Here is a 16108-nt window from a genome sequence, read left to right as displayed (position 1 = left end):
CAGCATCAGGGTCTTTTCCACTGAGTCAGCTCTTCCCATCAGGTGGCCAAAGTGTTGGAGCTTCAGCTTCAGCATCAGTCCTTCTAACGAGTATTCAGGGTTGATCTCCTTGAGGATGGACCGGTGTGAGGGTGACACTTTCCCATGTGGTCTCTTGGTCTGATGTGTCTCTCCCTTCCTTCCCTATAATCCCTGCTGAGTCCTGGCCTCTTCCTTTTGCCCCCCCAGATCCTGCAGGCCCTGGGGAAGTCCTACCACCCCGGCTGCTTCCGCTGCGTCATCTGTAATGAGTGTTTGGACGGGGTGCCCTTCACCGTGGACTCAGAGAACAAGATCTACTGTGTCCGGGATTACCACAAGTAAGGAGGGACGGGGTGGGAAGAGCCGCTCACGCCAGCCACGCTGGCTGCAGCCCTGCAGAGTGGAGGGCGGGGGACCCGCGGAGGCGTGTCTGCAGGCCGTTTGCACCGCTCTCCACAGAGCAGCCAGTGTGCAGTGGTTTGGAGGGGTGCAGCCCGGGCCTCGGGGGCAGTGGATGCCGATACAGACAGGAACTGGTTAAGGAATTATGTTTACTGGGAAAACAGGACCAAAGAAACCTATAATCGGATGCCCTGGCTAGGCCTCTAGGGGAGTCTGCCAAGCCCTGTGGCTCCAGCCTTACCAGACTTCAACAGGCGCCGATTCAGGGCTGGCCTCCACACCCCCAGTTTGCCTGAGGCTTCACCAGACACCGTGAGTGGGGGTAAACAGACAGGCCAGTCTCCACCCCCAGTGGACTGAGGGGGCCACGTGCGCTTGTTGCCGCTGGGGAACAAGCCCAAAGCAGTAGTCTCAAGAGTGTGCCAGGCCCGTCTTCATAAAGGGGTTCGTGTGACATGGGACGGGCGGGAGATGGGGCGAGCCTGACCACTCTCTGCTTCTCCCCACAGAGTGTTGGCCCCCAAGTGTGCAGCCTGTGGCCTTCCCATCCTTCCTCCTGAGGTAAGATGCTTTCTCAGCTCTGCTCCTGGGGTCTTCCAAGACATACCTCCCTGGGTCATTTACAAGATCTGTGTCCTGTTCTCGAGCGGTGCTGTGCTGTCGCTCAGTCATGTCCAGCTCTTTGCGACCATGTGGACTGTAGCCCGCCAGGCTCCTCTGCCCATGGGGATTATCCAGGCCAGAATACTGGAGTGGGTTGCCATGCCCTTCCCCAGGGGATCTCTCCAACCCAGGGACAGAACCCAGGTGTCCTGCATTGCAGGCAGATTCTTTACCATCTGAGCCACCTGGGAAGCCTAAGAAGACTGGAGTGGGTAGCCTACCCCTTCTCCATGGGAACTTCCCGACCCAGGAATTGAACCGGCGTCTCCTGCATTCCAAGTGGTTTCTCTATCAGCTGGGGTCCCCAGGAAGCCCTGTTCTTCTGTCTGTTTAAAAATTCTAAAATCTCAGCTCTGAGACGGTGGTGTCCGCACCAAGAAGCCTCTCTCTTATTAGCTGCCTTCCTGAGCCTGGTGCCCTTCTTACACCCTATTTGTCCCTGTAATTCGGTCAGTTTCTTTAAAAAATTTTTTTTATTCTTTTTTTGGCTGTACCACACAGCATGCGAGATCTTCGCTCCCTAGCCAGGGATCGAACGTGTGCCCGCTGCAGTGGACGTGTGGGAAGTCTCTGCAAAGTAGTCTCTGACTTGATACTAACTCCCAGATTAGATGACAAGAGATGAACAAGACCCCGTAGGTGGTCTTTTCACTGTTGACTCCAGCATTCCAGATGGTAGACCCACATCCCTCTCACTTCCCCCTCATCCCCTAATTGTGTCCTTTTTCCTGCCACTGTTAGTATCCACGGCTGATTTCTGCTCTTCTCCTAAGGCCACTGTCTTGCTACCCCGGAGCCCTCTCCCACCCCATGGCCACAGAGCCCGATGGCCCCCCAGCTAGCCTCAGGTTCTTGCTCTCTTTCGGTCTAGGGTTCAGATGAGACCATCCGCGTCGTGTCCATGGACAGAGACTATCACGTGGAGTGTTACCACTGTGAGGTAGGCGGGCCCCTCCCTGCCCTAGAAGGCCCTCAGAACGCGTCATAAAAGTCCAAGAAGGAAGCATCATGGGTTGATGGGGGCAAGATGTGGGCCAGGGGCTCTGCCCCAGAGCTGATGGAAGAAGTGGGGTGAAGCCTGATTTGGTGGTGGGGGGTGGAGGTTGCAAACGATGCAGATGATTGGGTATAACAGTCTTTTTACTATTTTCTCCACCTTTGTGAACACCGAGTCCTGAACTGGTCATGGCTGCTCTCCCTGAAGCTGCAGAGTTAAGGGAGTGGGTGGCGGGAAGCATGGGTTTCAGATCCTTTTGCGGGGCCAGATTGTCAGGCAGGTGTGTCATTTGGGGGAATAGACTCCCTCCCCTTCAGCTTGTAGGCTGTTCTGTCTGCCAGGCGCCCCTTTCTTCAGCTGAGCACTGAAAATCATGAAAAAACCCTCCCCACCCCTGCGCCATGCCCCACTTGGAAACAGGCATGTCACTGGTAGGTGTGAAGGCAGGTGGACCCCGTCGGTCCCATCTCTGCTGTCACACCCCAGGCTGAAGGAGTCACTGGTGCCCCATCACTGTCAGGAGGGCCGGGGGTTGTGAAGGACACAAATGATGAAAGTGCCTGTGGAGTTTCAGCCAGAATTAAGTGGACTCACCCACAGAAGGAGTGATTTATTTTGTGAGCTGTGGGCAGGGAGAACAGCAAGCGTGGGGGACATACAGCTTGACTCCACTGCCAGCACTGAAGAAATAGGTGGGAATCACTGTCAGTGGTACCCCAGGTGCTGGAGAAAAACGTTGAGGAACTTGCTGGACTGTGCTTTTATTCAAGTCGCAAAGAGTCGGACACGACTGAGCCACTGAACTGAACTGATATATCCAATATGTGATTGATTCAACGCACAGTCTAGATAAAGGATTCTTCCGGAGCTATTCCATATCCTTTTCCCATCCTATTTCTAGAAATCTGGTCTGTGTTGGCCCTGCCATGACATCTCATTTCCTAGCAGCACCATTGCAACTGCTGAGAGCTTCCTGTAGCCAGTGGTTCAGGCATCGAAGAGCACAGTCCAGACCCTCCCTGGGCAGGCTGGAACTGCGTCTCTGTGCTGGCATTTTCTGCCCAGACAGACAGCACCCTCTGCTGGCTTCTGGGTCTGTGTTTTGCCTTCATGTCACTCCTACAATCTGTTTATTTTAATTATGAAAGTATGATAAGACATTTACAGGAGACTTGGAAAATGTAGATCAAAGTTACATATAGTTCCACTATATATTACAACTTTTAAGTAGATAAATTAAGAATTTTTAGTTGGAATTTCAGTATCAAACTCTCAGAAATTAACAGAATAGACAGACAAGTAGAAAAATAGAGTAGACCTGAAAAGCACTGTGAACCAATTCAGCATAAGATTTATACAATTTTCACGCAACAGCAGGATACAAATTCTATTCAAGTTCCCGCAGACTTGTAGGCTGTGGGAACCTACAACCAGGAGACACTGGAAGACATCCAGGGATGTAAGACAAGGTGCAGAAATCTCATGGTCTAAAGGTACTGAAATCAGAAGGCATCCAGGAGCTCTTGCAGTCTGTTTTTTGTTTCGCCACCACTGCCTGTTTTTGCCTCACTCCAGGACTGCGGCCTGGAGCTCAATGATGAAGATGGTCACCGGTGCTACCCGCTGGAGGACCACCTGTTCTGCCACTCCTGCCATGTCAAGAGGCTGGAGAAGGGCCCCTCGCCCGCAGCCCTTCGCCAGCACCACTTCTAGCCAGAGCCTCCCGCAGATCTCACGGCCAGACAAGGAGCCAGGGCTGCACCCTGAGAAGCCCACCGGTTCATCCCAGTCACCCCTGGGGTGGGACTGGGGCCGGGCGAGCAGGGGGAGGCAGGTGATTTCCTGCGTGTGTGCAGGGGGTGCCTTTCCTTGAACCAGGGAGGGGATCCCTGCCGGTCTGGGACTGTGTATTTTCCAAGTGCCTTTCTCCACTGCCACATCCTCATCAGACGACTCAGGAAGACACCCTGGCAAGCGCGTGGCATGTGATGGATCTCAGTAACGCGACCGAGTGAACCCTCCTGTCCTTCTGGGAGGGGCTCATGCTTCAGAGGGAGAGACTTGCACTCAGCGCATGCTCTGGAGAGAGATTTCAGCTGCCAGTGTGTTCAGTCCTTTCCCTCCACTTTGGGAAATACCTGCACCTAAACATCCCCTCCCAACCACACACAGACACACACACACACCCTCCCAAACACACACACACAGACACACACACACCCTCCCAGACACACACACACCCTCCCAAACACACACACCCCCTCCCCGCCCCCACAAACACCCCTGCCCAACTGCGTACACACACACCCAAACACCCCCCCCCACACACACACACCATAATTTAAGACTTCCTTCCACTCCAGAGCTTCACTTCTGTAGAATGGCTGCAAATTTTAATTGCATCCTTGCAAAAGGGAAGTTCTAACATGTGCTCTGCATCTTAGGAGGAATTCACTTGGTTAAAGCAGAACCAAGATTTGAAATGAGATGGAATTTCCTCCTCGTACCTGGATAGCATTTTGGTGCCCCTGCAGATCCTCATGCCTTTAAAGGCAGCCGGGGGGTCTGGCAGAGGTCGATCCTGTTCTATCCAAGTGGGCTTTGGGATGAGAACTTGGTGCGGGCGCCAGGCCTCTTTTGCCCGCCTGTTTGCCCTTTTCCCTCTGGAGCTCTCGAGAGTCTGGAACTTCAGAGTTGCTCCTGCAAAGGCAGGATTCAGGATCTTCTGTGGGGATCCTCTTGTGTTTCGCTTATTTAACATGGGCTTTGGGAAAGGGTGCCCGCATGTACTGAGACCTAGCCCCTTATAAACGAGGAGACTGTGTGTGTGTGAGATCTCAAAGCCAGCCTGGGAGAGAGAATCAGCATAAGTTATTATATTCATTTCACAGGTTTCTCTCTCGCCCAATTCCTGGCCCAGGCATTACATCTGAAGAAACCAGTTTAAGGTACACTGCTTTTGTCTGTGTTTTTTTTTCCCTTCTTTTTAAAAAAGTTGTTTCCCTCTACTTTCAGTCTCCCACACACACAAAAAATACCTCACAGAAAAGAGCTTCAGATTAAGGAGGGACTCAGCCATCACGCTGGACGCAGCCAGTGCATGTCAGGAATCTCTGGCTTCGCCCAGGTCAGGCCAGTGGGTCAGAACACTGAAATCATAGCTAAGGGCCAGCTGGGGACAGATCTGATTGACACTGGGTACTCTTGCCTTATTCACTGCATCACCCTGGTTCCCCCAGGGTGGCGGGGGCTAAGGGCCACACACTGGCAGGATTTCAAGGCCAAAGTCTGTCACACGCCCAAGGCCAGAGGTCAGTACCCTTTGGTATTTCAATGAGAAGAAAGGGGAAGAAAAAGCTTGGCTGGCACTCACCCTCTCAGCCCATGGGGAGGAGCCCTGGGCCTTGCTGCAAGAAGGCAGGGGCCGTCTCACTGCTGCCAGCCCGGCCGGGAACACGGAGGCCGGCGGCTGCTCTCTGCCTCCTGGCCTCACACCCAGAGTCAGGGATTGGGTGGCTGGGACCTCGGAGGGTGTCCGTGGAACCCAAAGGCACAAGGGACTCACAGGCTATTCACTTCACTGGCCCTGCTCTGCTTCTAGGCCATGTTTTGGCTCATTTGGTGGCAGCTGCCTGTGAGCAGCACGGAACTGGCCGTGGCTTGGCTTCTCCATTTCGGTTAATTTCATTCTGCTGGGATGCTTTGGCCAGATGTCTCTTCAACCCAGGCTGTGATGTTTGCTTCCATTGGTTCCTTTTCACAGGCTGAGCCTCTTAAAAACCCGTGAGTGTAGGGGGGCTAGGGAAGCCAACCCTGGGGTCACCGCTCCCTTCCCAGTACATCATCCAGCTCAGCCTCCGTGAGGCTGGTGGACAGATGGAGCCAGTCAGTATGTCTTAACCTGCCTCGGCCAACCTAGGTTGATTTCTGGCCTTGATGACAGGACTTTGCTCCACTTTCAAGTCAAGCAGAGCAAAGAAAACTGCCTTGGAGCCACGTCTGAAGTAGAGGATTTGTTTGCAAATTGGGTAACAGTTGACCTTTGAACAACACAGGTTTGAATTGCCTGTGTCCACTGATACGTGGCTATTTTTCAGTAGTTAAATACCGCGGGCAGTTGGTACTACACAATCTGTGGTTGGTTGAATCCACAATGCAGGGGGACCATGGTTACAGACGGCTGACTGTAAGTTATATGAGGATTAACCCTAGGGTTGTTCGAAGAGCAACTGTTGTTTAAAAACCAGTGATTGATTTTTGAAATGAAAATTTTAAAGTGGACTCGACTGAGGCAATTTCGGTATCTCAGCAAATATTTCATACCATTGAAGAAGAACAGTAACAGAATTTCTAGACATTCTAGAAATCTGAGCAGCAGCTTCTCTTATTATCAGGTTCCCCTGGAGAGGGTACTGGGTAGGAATCTTGTGCCAGTTCTGTCTCCTCCTCAGGCCCTTGCACAAAAGCCATGAGTAGATGCACACTTACCAGGTATTTTAAACTTTCTATAATTTATTAACCAAATCAAGCTGTAACAGGTAGTTATTTATAGGTGTGTAGAAAGAACATGGGCTTTCCAGGTGGCACTAGTGGTAAAGAATCCACCTGCCAAATGGAGGAGACATAATAGACCCGGGTTCGATCCGTGGGTCACGAAGATCCCCTAGAGGAGGAAATGGCAACTTACTCCAGAATTCTTATCTGGAGAATCCCATGAACAGAGGAGCCTGGCGGGCTACAGTCCATAGTATTGCAATGAGTTGGACACAACTGAAGCAACTTAGCACGCACACACAGAATACACAAGCGCTTCCTAGACCAGGATGAGTAAGTTTGTTTCAAAAGGTAGAGCAGATAGCCCTATTTTGAGTTTCGACTTTAGATAAAACAAGAATTATGGCTGATTCCAGACCCCAGAGCCAGCCTCCAACCTTCCCCCTTGTTTCACTTTGCCCCTTAGTTTTTTTTCTTGTCATTTTTTACACCCCAGCTAGGGTCCTTCAAAGACTGTCTGGGTGCCCTGAGCAAAGCCAGTTGGGCCTATAGTATCAGGATTCTCTCTGCTGTTATCCTCCCATCCATGGCTGAGTAGAAAGTGATTTGTTCATTTTTTATAAGGAAGGGCATTGAGTCCTGTTGGGTCATTGTCTGCATGTGGCGGCAGGACTCTGCTGCTCCGTGGTTATAGCGCTTGAGTGGAAACCGCTTTCAGCCGAGTCCACTGGGGTTGTTCTCCTGAGTCCTGGGCGGCCAGTGATGTAATCAAAGAGTTCCAATGCTTTCAGGTCCTGCCATTGACTTGTTTCCCTGGGCTCGAGTCACCCACGATGAAAAAGAATAATGTTAGAATTTGAGAGAATGATCTGGAATTCACACTTCTTTGCAGGCCATGTTTATGTGCTGTTTCCTACAAGTGTGAAAGTTTAGGAGGGCTATGATGGCTGCTGGTGCTCTTGCAAAGAACGTGTGCAAGACTTGACCCCAAACTGTTGCTGTCTGATGCACTTATTCAAACTATGGGCCAGGAAACCACATGCTTTGTCTTCTCCTTTGTGCCAGGAATGAGTCCTGATTTCCCAGTTACTATCTGAAGTATTAACAACTTTTAAAAGCTATAGGAAAAAGATGAGGAAGATGTGTTAGCTATCATTTGTTCTGAGCCAGAACTGGACAGATGTGGGAAATTTCCATAGAGTGGATGAAAAGTTCACTTGGCAGAGAAATCATTGTCCCCTCCCTGTGTCTCTTCTTTTACTTTGATTCAAAATATTGTTACTGTAAAATTATTCATAATTTTACTGTTACTATAAAATTATTCAGAATATTGTTACTATAAAATTATTCAGAATATTGTTATGATAAAATTATTCAAAATTTTTTACTGTTACTGTAAAACTATTCAAAATCTCATGACAATAAAACTGCCTTAATTTGTAGACTATTAAAGTGATCTCCACCATAATGATGTTTCCTGGATCTTCTTTTCTGTGTGTGGAGTAATAAGTAGATGGTGCTTTTTGCTAACGGGATTTGGTCTTTTAGAGCTCTGGGTTTTTTTTTTTCCTTGCCATTATGGTTTATCACAGGATATTGAATCCCAGAGGTGAGTGACCCTCTAGATTTAAGGCAGACATGTGCAGGAAGGCAGGTCTTGCAAGGGGAAGGGGCAAGGAACGAGAGTGGCTATTCCGACTTTACAGACGTAGGCTGCTGTTTTTCTACAACTGACGCTACAGGGGATGAAGATGTAGTTGGGGAAAACGTCTGGGTTGGGGTATGCCCAGGACGAGAGATGTCTCCTGGTTGCTCTCGCATGGAAGAAGGGGTCAGGAGCATATGTGATTGCCATCCATGAGCAGAGAGGGAATGACCCTGAGTCTACTCATGTGGTCAGCCCTCTGGTGCAGAGGAAGCCTTGGGCAGGGCACCTTTGGGATCAAAAGCCTGGATTCAAGATCTAACTCAGGCTCTACCACCTAACTGCTCAATGAACATAAGCAAATTGTGTTCCCTCATCTGTGAAAATGGCTATAACAACCGAACTTAACTTATGGGACTATTGTGGAATTGACTGAACTAGTCCAAGTAAGGGCTTCCCCACTGGCTCAGTGGTAAAGAATCGGCCTGCCACTGCAGGAGACTCAAGAGATGCAGGTTCCATCCCTGGGTCAGGAAGATCCCCCAGAGGAGGAAATGGCAACCCACTGCAGTATTCTTGCCTGGAATATTCCATGGACAGAGGAGCCTGGCGGGTACATTCCAGGGGGTCACAAAGAGTCAAACAGGACTGAGCACAGCACATATACGTACACAGTTCAAGGAGCAAGCAGAGCTCTTGAAAGAAAGTGAAAGTAGCCTTCCGGGCTCCTCTGTCTGCGGAATTCTCCAGGCAAGAACATTGGAGTGGGTAGCTGTTCCCTTCTCCAGGGGATCTTCCCAACCTAGGGACTGAACCCAGATCTCTTGAATTGCAGGCAAATTCTTCACCATCTGAGCTACCAGGGAAGCCACTGCTCAAGTTACAGGTTTAAAGACTTACTTGATCTTTCCATGGGGACGATCAACAAAATAAATTACAAGTGGATCAAAGTACATGGAAAAAAGCAATACAAACAAACCAATTTGAAAAAAAATCATAAGGTAATTATTGAGTATATAAAAGTGAAAATTACTGGAGGTTCAAAAATAAAGGGCAAAGGAAAATGTAAATAAACTAAAAATGTTGCAATGTGTTTGACAGCTAAAGAATTAAAACCTTAATATATTTAAAAGTTCAACAAATCTATTAAGAAAATTAGTACATATATCAAGATAAAATATATACATCAAGTAATAAATATAAGCAAAAGGAAGTTCCATTTTTCAATTATGAAAATTGCAAAAAATAATGAAATTTATAATACTCATTAGCATTCAGGGAAACTGATGGTATTGATGGAAATGTGTATCTAGTTTTTTGGCAGGCAGTGTGAAAGTATGTATCAGTCTTAAAAACATCCATGAAATGGACCTTAAAAATGTCTGTCTGATCATTCAACATCTAAAAAATTTTAAGACATATCAGAAATAATTCAACAGCATTATTTTTTAAAAAGTATTAAACTGACAACCCAAATTCCCAACAAAGAGGTTAATATTTAAAATATCTAGTTTTTTCATGGGCTATCTTCAAGGAATATTTAATGACCATAAGTCTCAGATGAAAGCTAAGGGAACAAAATGAGAACACAAAGACATTTGTTAATCTCAAATTTGGAAAAAATACTTGAGGTTTGACAGAAAACAACAAAATTCTGTAAAGCAATTTCCTTCAATTGAAAGGATTTGGAAAAAATACGTGTATAGGTTTATTTATATTAAAAAAAATGGAAAAAAGTCCATAAGAAAAAATTATGACGCTGATTGTAATGAGAGATTATGATGTTAATATGATCTCGTGATGGGAATTTGGATTTTCTTTTTTAATTCCCAGTACCTTTCTGTATTTTACAAATGTCCTGTAATTTCTTCAGGAGGAAAAAACGTATTGGAGAGTTACTACTGATCGATTGAATGATTAGTGAATGGACAGTGTCAGATGTTACGTTTCAGGTTTCACTCTCCTTTCCAACACAGACCTTCCGTCCTTCTTAGGTCTTCCACTCAGGCACCAATAAAAGGAGCTGTAATAAATTAGATTCCCTGGGGTCTTGGTACTGTAAAAACACCCTCTGAAAGGACAGGGCTGCAGACCCCCGAACACTTCGCGGACCCCCAGCCAACGCGCGCAGTCGCATTGCAGCGTTCCCGCCTCCGCTGCAGCTTAGAGCTCGCTGGATCCCGGGAAACGGACTGCGCGGCTCCTCGCGTCGCCGCGGGGGTTTCTGCTCCACTGGAAATAGGGCCAGAACGCCTGCCTTAAATGCGCAGTTGTGTCATCCGCTAGCTAACCTCCGGCCACAGCACACCCCCTACCCACCACCATCCTAGCTGTGTTTTCCTAAATGTACCCCGTTTACAGAGTCTCCTCGTGTGTATCATTAATTACGGCACTTTGCAATTTACAAACCACCTGAGACAACTCCGGGTTCCAAACCCAGCTCAACAGATGACATTTCGGACAGAGCAGGCTTAAGGAAATCAACTCCGAATATCCACTGGAAGGACTGATGCTGAAGTTGCAATACTCTGGCCACCTGATGCGAATAGCCGCCTCACTGGAAAAGACTCTGATGCTGGGGAAGACTGAAGGCAAAAGGACAAGGGGCAGCAGAGGATGAGACAGCACCACTGAATCGATGGACATAAATTTGAACAAACTCAGGGAGAGAGCGGAGGACATAGGAGACCGGCCTGCTACAGTCCATAGGGTCGCCAAGAGTCGGACACGATTTAGCAACACAAGCCTTAAGATTCGAGACATTCACCCTTCTCACCAGTCCTTTCTAAGGACACCCTGTTAACATCAAGCCCAGACATGACAAAAAGTACACCCCGAGCCAGCCAGGAGTCGAACCTAGAATCTTCTGATCCGTAGTCAGACGCGTTATCCATTGCGCCACTGGCCCTGTACAAGCTAGGTTTGCACTGGAGCGCAGATCACGCCTTACGCACCTAACGACAGGCTCCACGACACTAGTGTTGTATTTCCGCCGCTGCGCGGGGCGCTGTGTGGTTCGGGTCTACAAGCTCCCAAGGCTCCGCCTCCCCCCAGCCAACGCACTCAGCCAATCCTCAGCCGCAACGTCACCGCGCTCGTCCTCGCCCTCCCACGGCGTCGCGTCGGAATGTGCGCCTGTGGCGCTCAGTGCGCGCGCACTAAGTTTGTCCACCGCCGCGTCCCGTTTTCTCCCTCAGCCTGGCGGGGCGGGGCGGTGGGAAGAGGCTGGGACCTGCGGCCGCTGTTGGAGGGTGACCGGTAGCGCCGGAGCCGAGGTGGCGGCGCGGGGCGGCGCGGTCGGAAACGGAGGAAGGAGGCTGTGGTGCAGGATGGCGGCCACGACCTACGAGCAGCTGAAGCTGTGAGTTCCGCGGGCCAGGGACCGTTGTCCGAGGGGGCCTGCAGGGCAGCGAGGTGCGGTGGGGGGCAGGTGTCGGCCGCCGGCCGCGGGGAGGCTTCCTGAGTCCCCGCCCGGGGCGGCGGGCCGGGTGTGAGAGTCCCGCGCGCTCCCCGCCTTTCTGGCCAGGCGCGGCCGCCCCTGGGTCCCTGCCGGAGTCGCCACAGGCCCGGGAGCGACAGTCCCGCCAGCCTCTCTCCGCTGGACTCCGCCTCAGCGCCTGCGGCGGGGGCGCTGAGCTGCTCGCGGGGCCCGGCGTTAGCATGCAGCCCTCCGGGCGCCCTCCTTCCCATTTTATTTTTTTTTTGCAGAGGTGGCGTCTAAATTTATCCTTACTGCTTAGGAGAGAAAAAGTTTTTTTCTTCTTGTTTCAGGGGCCCATGGTAGCATTTTAAAGGCACACACACGAGTGGATAAACCTGGTCTAGCTGGCCATTGAAACCTTCCCGACCAGTCTTTAGACTGCAGGAAAATTTTAAAAGTACAAGTCAGTACTCTTAAGGTCCTAAAAATGTCTACTTGGCTCTAAATGTTATCCCGCCCAAGCATAAAGCAGATTCCTAAGTCCGTGTTGACAGCCAGGGGCTACTGTCGAGAATTTTTGGCTCTGCAGATCGAGTTTTCGGTAAAGCCAAGCTCTCGAGGCTTTGAGAAAATAGGCTCTGGTTGTTAAGAGTTATGAATTAGGTGTTTGTAGGGTTTGAGGTTTGTCCTGGATTAAAAAGCAGTAACGTGTATTTCCCTTAGCCTTACCGTCATCCCCTGCACTTTGCTTGTCTGTGAATAACTTTGTTCTACTCAACTTTGTGTTTTAATATTTTATCTCTAGACTGAAAATCCAGTGATTGGTACCTCAGAATGTCTTGGGCAGCAGAAGCAAATGTAATTTTCCAGAAGCTTATCTATCCTTAAATAAGTTAAAATATTTTGGGACTTAGGCAGAGATACCACATTTCCTCTACAGGGAAAGGAGGACAGAAAGATGTGGTTTGGACACTTCCTATGCTCACAGAATCAGGCTCACTTAACTTTCTGGAAGGTTCAGATAAAGGTTAAGGCTGCAGAATTGGAAGTGAGGTCATGTCCACATCAGATGTTTTGAGTAAAAGATGATTACTTCTTCCTCAGCTGCTCCCTGCCCCCCACCTTGCCACAGTCTCTTGACTCTAATTCCCTTGGAAAACCCCAGCTGCACACATTCTCTCCTGGTTCTCCTTTGCAAGGTGATCCTTGTTGGTTAATTGAGTCTAGCAAGCTGTCTTTGACTGTGGTGCTGGCCAGACTGGTGTCACGTGGGTCGTGCTGGCTAATTAGGTTATTGTTGCCTACCTGATAGTCGCTGAAGGGTTTACTGTGACCCTACACCAGGTGTCAATTGTGTTGAAGCAGTTTGGAGCCTTGGCTTTATTGCAGCTCAGCATTAGGTTATGAAATGCGATTGAATTTTCCTGTGGCCAAGATTGAATGGGATGGAGAACTTGAGAGTTAGAGCGATAACTGTCTAGGAGGCACTGAAATGCATCAGTCCCCAGACCTTAAAAAAAATGCCGGGGTGGGGGGTGGGGCTCTATATCCATAAAAGAGAAAGGAAATTTGGCACTTACATGGTGAGGCTGATGCTTTTGTATTGATTTTTGTGAGAAATGGAAACTATAAATGTTTGGTGAAAAAGCAAATCTGGGGTTATATGAAAGTCATGCTCCAGTTTGTCACTGCTTAACTTTTTCTGCCTGCAAAAATAGTTCTAAGTGCTTCTGTAAATGAAGATACAACTTTTTTTTTTTTTGAAAGATACAACTTTGTTTTTCTTTGTCAAGGAGCGTGTGTGTGTTGGAGTCTGCTCTTATTTCTTCTGTTTGGCCCTTACTGCTCTGAGGCGTGATTTTAAAATGTGGCCTCTGACCTGAGGTGTTTTTTTTTTTTTTTTTGATGCATTGGAGGTAGAAGTGGTTTCTGTCCCACAAAAGAATTAGTGGGACACAATGGTCATTTTCTAAAGTGCCTAGAGATGTGTTTTAAGAGATCTGTACAAGAGATAATATGATTATTTTATAATGAAAATATTATTACTGGGTTTATTTAAATATTGAAGTGCTTGGGATTTTAACAATTTGCTTTTTGTTATGCCGAACATTTTTTTTCCAGCCCGTCTCTGTCATATGATGTTCACCTTCCTAATGCCTGCATTTCATCCTCTGCTCTCCTGCTTACAGTCTCCAGTTCCACTTTATTGACCCATAGGATTAAGTCCACATTTCTTAGCCACCTGTATTCTTGCCTCTTCACAGTTTGTCCCCTAACCTTATTTCCCATAACTGCTCAATGCCTTTTGTTTGTTTCTCATTGCACCAGATTTGGCCACCCTCTTTTTACTTCCAGGTTGGTCTTATTTTGATCTTCGTATCCAGAAGGTCTTCCTCTCTCCCATCTGTACATGCTGATCACATCTGTGGTAGAGCTGAGGGAGTGCAAGCTTTTTTAGTTGCAACAGACTTATATTCCCTTGCTGCTTTGTGTCCTGACCCTGTTACTTACTCTCCCTGAAATGGGATTTAATCTGTAAAATGGGAAGGTTTCTACTTCACAGTATCATTATTATAAGGGATGACAGAGTATAGACACAATCAGCGTACTTAACAGATAACTCCTGTTCTCTGTGAAGCTTTCCCCCCATGTCTGTCTCTTCACTGAGCTCCTATAACAGTCGGCTCTCACAAGGACTAGACCCCAGATGTCCATGTGGGTTTGCACGTCCTGTCTCTTAGGATTCATTAACAGTGCACTTAGGATCTAATGGACAGGAGGACTGAAAGTTAGAATGATTGATCCATAGCCTTGTTTGAAGCACCCACTTTGGCGCCTAGAAATGATGAAATCATTACGTATACTTTGTTTCTCCAACCGAGTTACAAGTATGTAGAACATATTAGAAACATCTTAATGTTGATTTCTTCTCTAGTCCTCCTCAGTACCTAGCATAAAGCCTGGTGCGTGGCAGGTCCTCAGTGGAGCACCTGAGTAAATGAAAAGAACTTCCTTGTACTAGCACTTTAAAAAGATCAGTCTGGGGTGATCTGGAGTATATGATGTAGCAGCAGCAACTTAAGTCATTTCTTGGATGGTGTTATCTTTCCAGTGCCTCTGTGAGGTCTAGGTTGATGTGTATTCTCTGTCATCGTGGAAGACAGGGAGGTCATTGCCCTTGGCCCCACAGTTGGGTCACACAGCCAGACAGAACTGGCCATGCGACGCAGCAGGTCCAGAGTCCACTGATCTTTCCATTACACTGTGGTGTTCCTTGTACATTACCTTTTCTTCTCTTATCTCAGTTTGCTCTCATCTTAGTCCTGGGTGGTGTGGAAATGAGTTACTTATGATTGAAAATAATGGACATGTTCAATTTTAATTTGAACATGTAGAAAACAATAGTGATTTGTTGGGAATTTGAAATTTATACAACTTTAACATCCAGGCAGTTCTGAGGATCCTATTTCATTTAAATCATTTATGTAAGCTTGATGTCAAACAATGACAAATTTGAAATTACAAGACAGTTAACAACAGAAATCCATTATTGGAAACATTGCAAGGTGTTTTTTCCTGTTAAAATGTCAGGTGAAAAATGTGTAAGGCAGGAAATCTAGAAAGTGAATCAGGCTGCAGCTTATATCTAAAGAAACACTGTTTCCTCAGTTAAGAAGTGGCTTTTCTTTTTAAAAAAGAATTGTCATAGCTATGAGGTCAACCAGGGCGGAGGCGCTAGAACCCTGGGAACAGATGTGGACTGGGCTAGTCTGTGATGAAGGCATATGTAGTCTATCCAGTACAGTGAGCATTCAGATTTTTCACACATCTCTCTTCCTGACTGCTTTCATCCAATTCTACCTCCCCCTGCCTGGCCTCCGATAACCACAAATCTGATCTCTTTTTTATGAGTTTGTTTTTGAAGTGTAATTGACCTACAACACTATGTTAGTTTCTGGTACGCAACATAATGATTTGGTATTTCTGTGCTTTTCATAGTGTATAAGTCTGGTTATGCTATTTCATCATACAAAGATGTTAATCACTACTGACTGTATTTCCCACGTGGTACACTTCGTACCCTTGACTCATTTATTTTCTTACTAGAAGTTTGTACCTGTTCATCTCCCTCACGTATTCCTTTCCTCCCCCTAATTCCCTCTACTCTTGCAACCCTCCCCCCCCCCCCACCCCGTTCTCTGTATCTGGTTCTGCTTCTGTTCCATTAGGTTTGTTCATTTGCTTTGTCTTTTAGATTCTACATACAGTTGAAGTCATACAGATTTTGCCTTTCTCTTTCTGACTCATTTCATTTACCATAATACCCTTTTAGTTCATTGGTTGTTAAAATGGCAAGATTTCATTCTTTTGTTATGGCTGAGTAATATTCCATTGTGTATATGTATAAAACACATCATCTTTATCTGTTTCTCTATTGATGAGTACTTGGATTGTTTCCATATCT

The 16108-nt window shown here is 47.5% G+C and overlaps 2 protein-coding genes and 1 non-coding gene across 3 annotated transcripts in view; 2 read left to right on the top strand and 1 right to left on the bottom strand.

Annotated features, from left to right (window-relative positions):
• Positions 1-8045, top strand: part of LIMD1 (LIM domain containing 1) — a 72885-nt gene extending 64840 nt beyond the window's left edge. The window contains exons 5-8 of the mRNA XM_043885548.1: positions 229-359; positions 933-984; positions 1958-2026; positions 3659-8045. Of these exons, the coding sequence (XP_043741483.1) occupies positions 229-359; positions 933-984; positions 1958-2026; positions 3659-3796 (390 nt within the window). The 3' untranslated portion in view covers positions 3797-8045. The remainder of the gene's footprint in view (positions 1-228; positions 360-932; positions 985-1957; positions 2027-3658) is intronic.
• A 3012-nt stretch (positions 8046-11057) lies between these two features.
• On the bottom strand, positions 11058-11130 carry TRNAR-ACG. The gene has a single exon. It is a non-coding gene; the product is annotated as a tRNA-Arg (tRNA).
• Positions 11131-11416: 286 nt separating this feature from the next.
• The window catches only part of SACM1L (SAC1 like phosphatidylinositide phosphatase), a 67001-nt gene continuing 62309 nt past the window's right edge, over positions 11417-16108 (top strand). The window contains exon 1 of the mRNA XM_043885761.1: positions 11417-11583. Within this exon, the coding sequence (XP_043741696.1) occupies positions 11552-11583 (32 nt within the window). The 5' untranslated portion in view covers positions 11417-11551. The remainder of the gene's footprint in view (positions 11584-16108) is intronic.

This window comes from Cervus elaphus, chromosome 24 (genome assembly GCF_910594005.1).
Source record: "Cervus elaphus chromosome 24, mCerEla1.1, whole genome shotgun sequence".
Taxonomy (NCBI): Eukaryota; Metazoa; Chordata; class Mammalia; order Artiodactyla; family Cervidae; genus Cervus; species Cervus elaphus.
The sequence above is the reverse complement of the archived record's forward strand: the minus strand, read 5'-3'. Positions and strand labels throughout refer to the sequence as shown.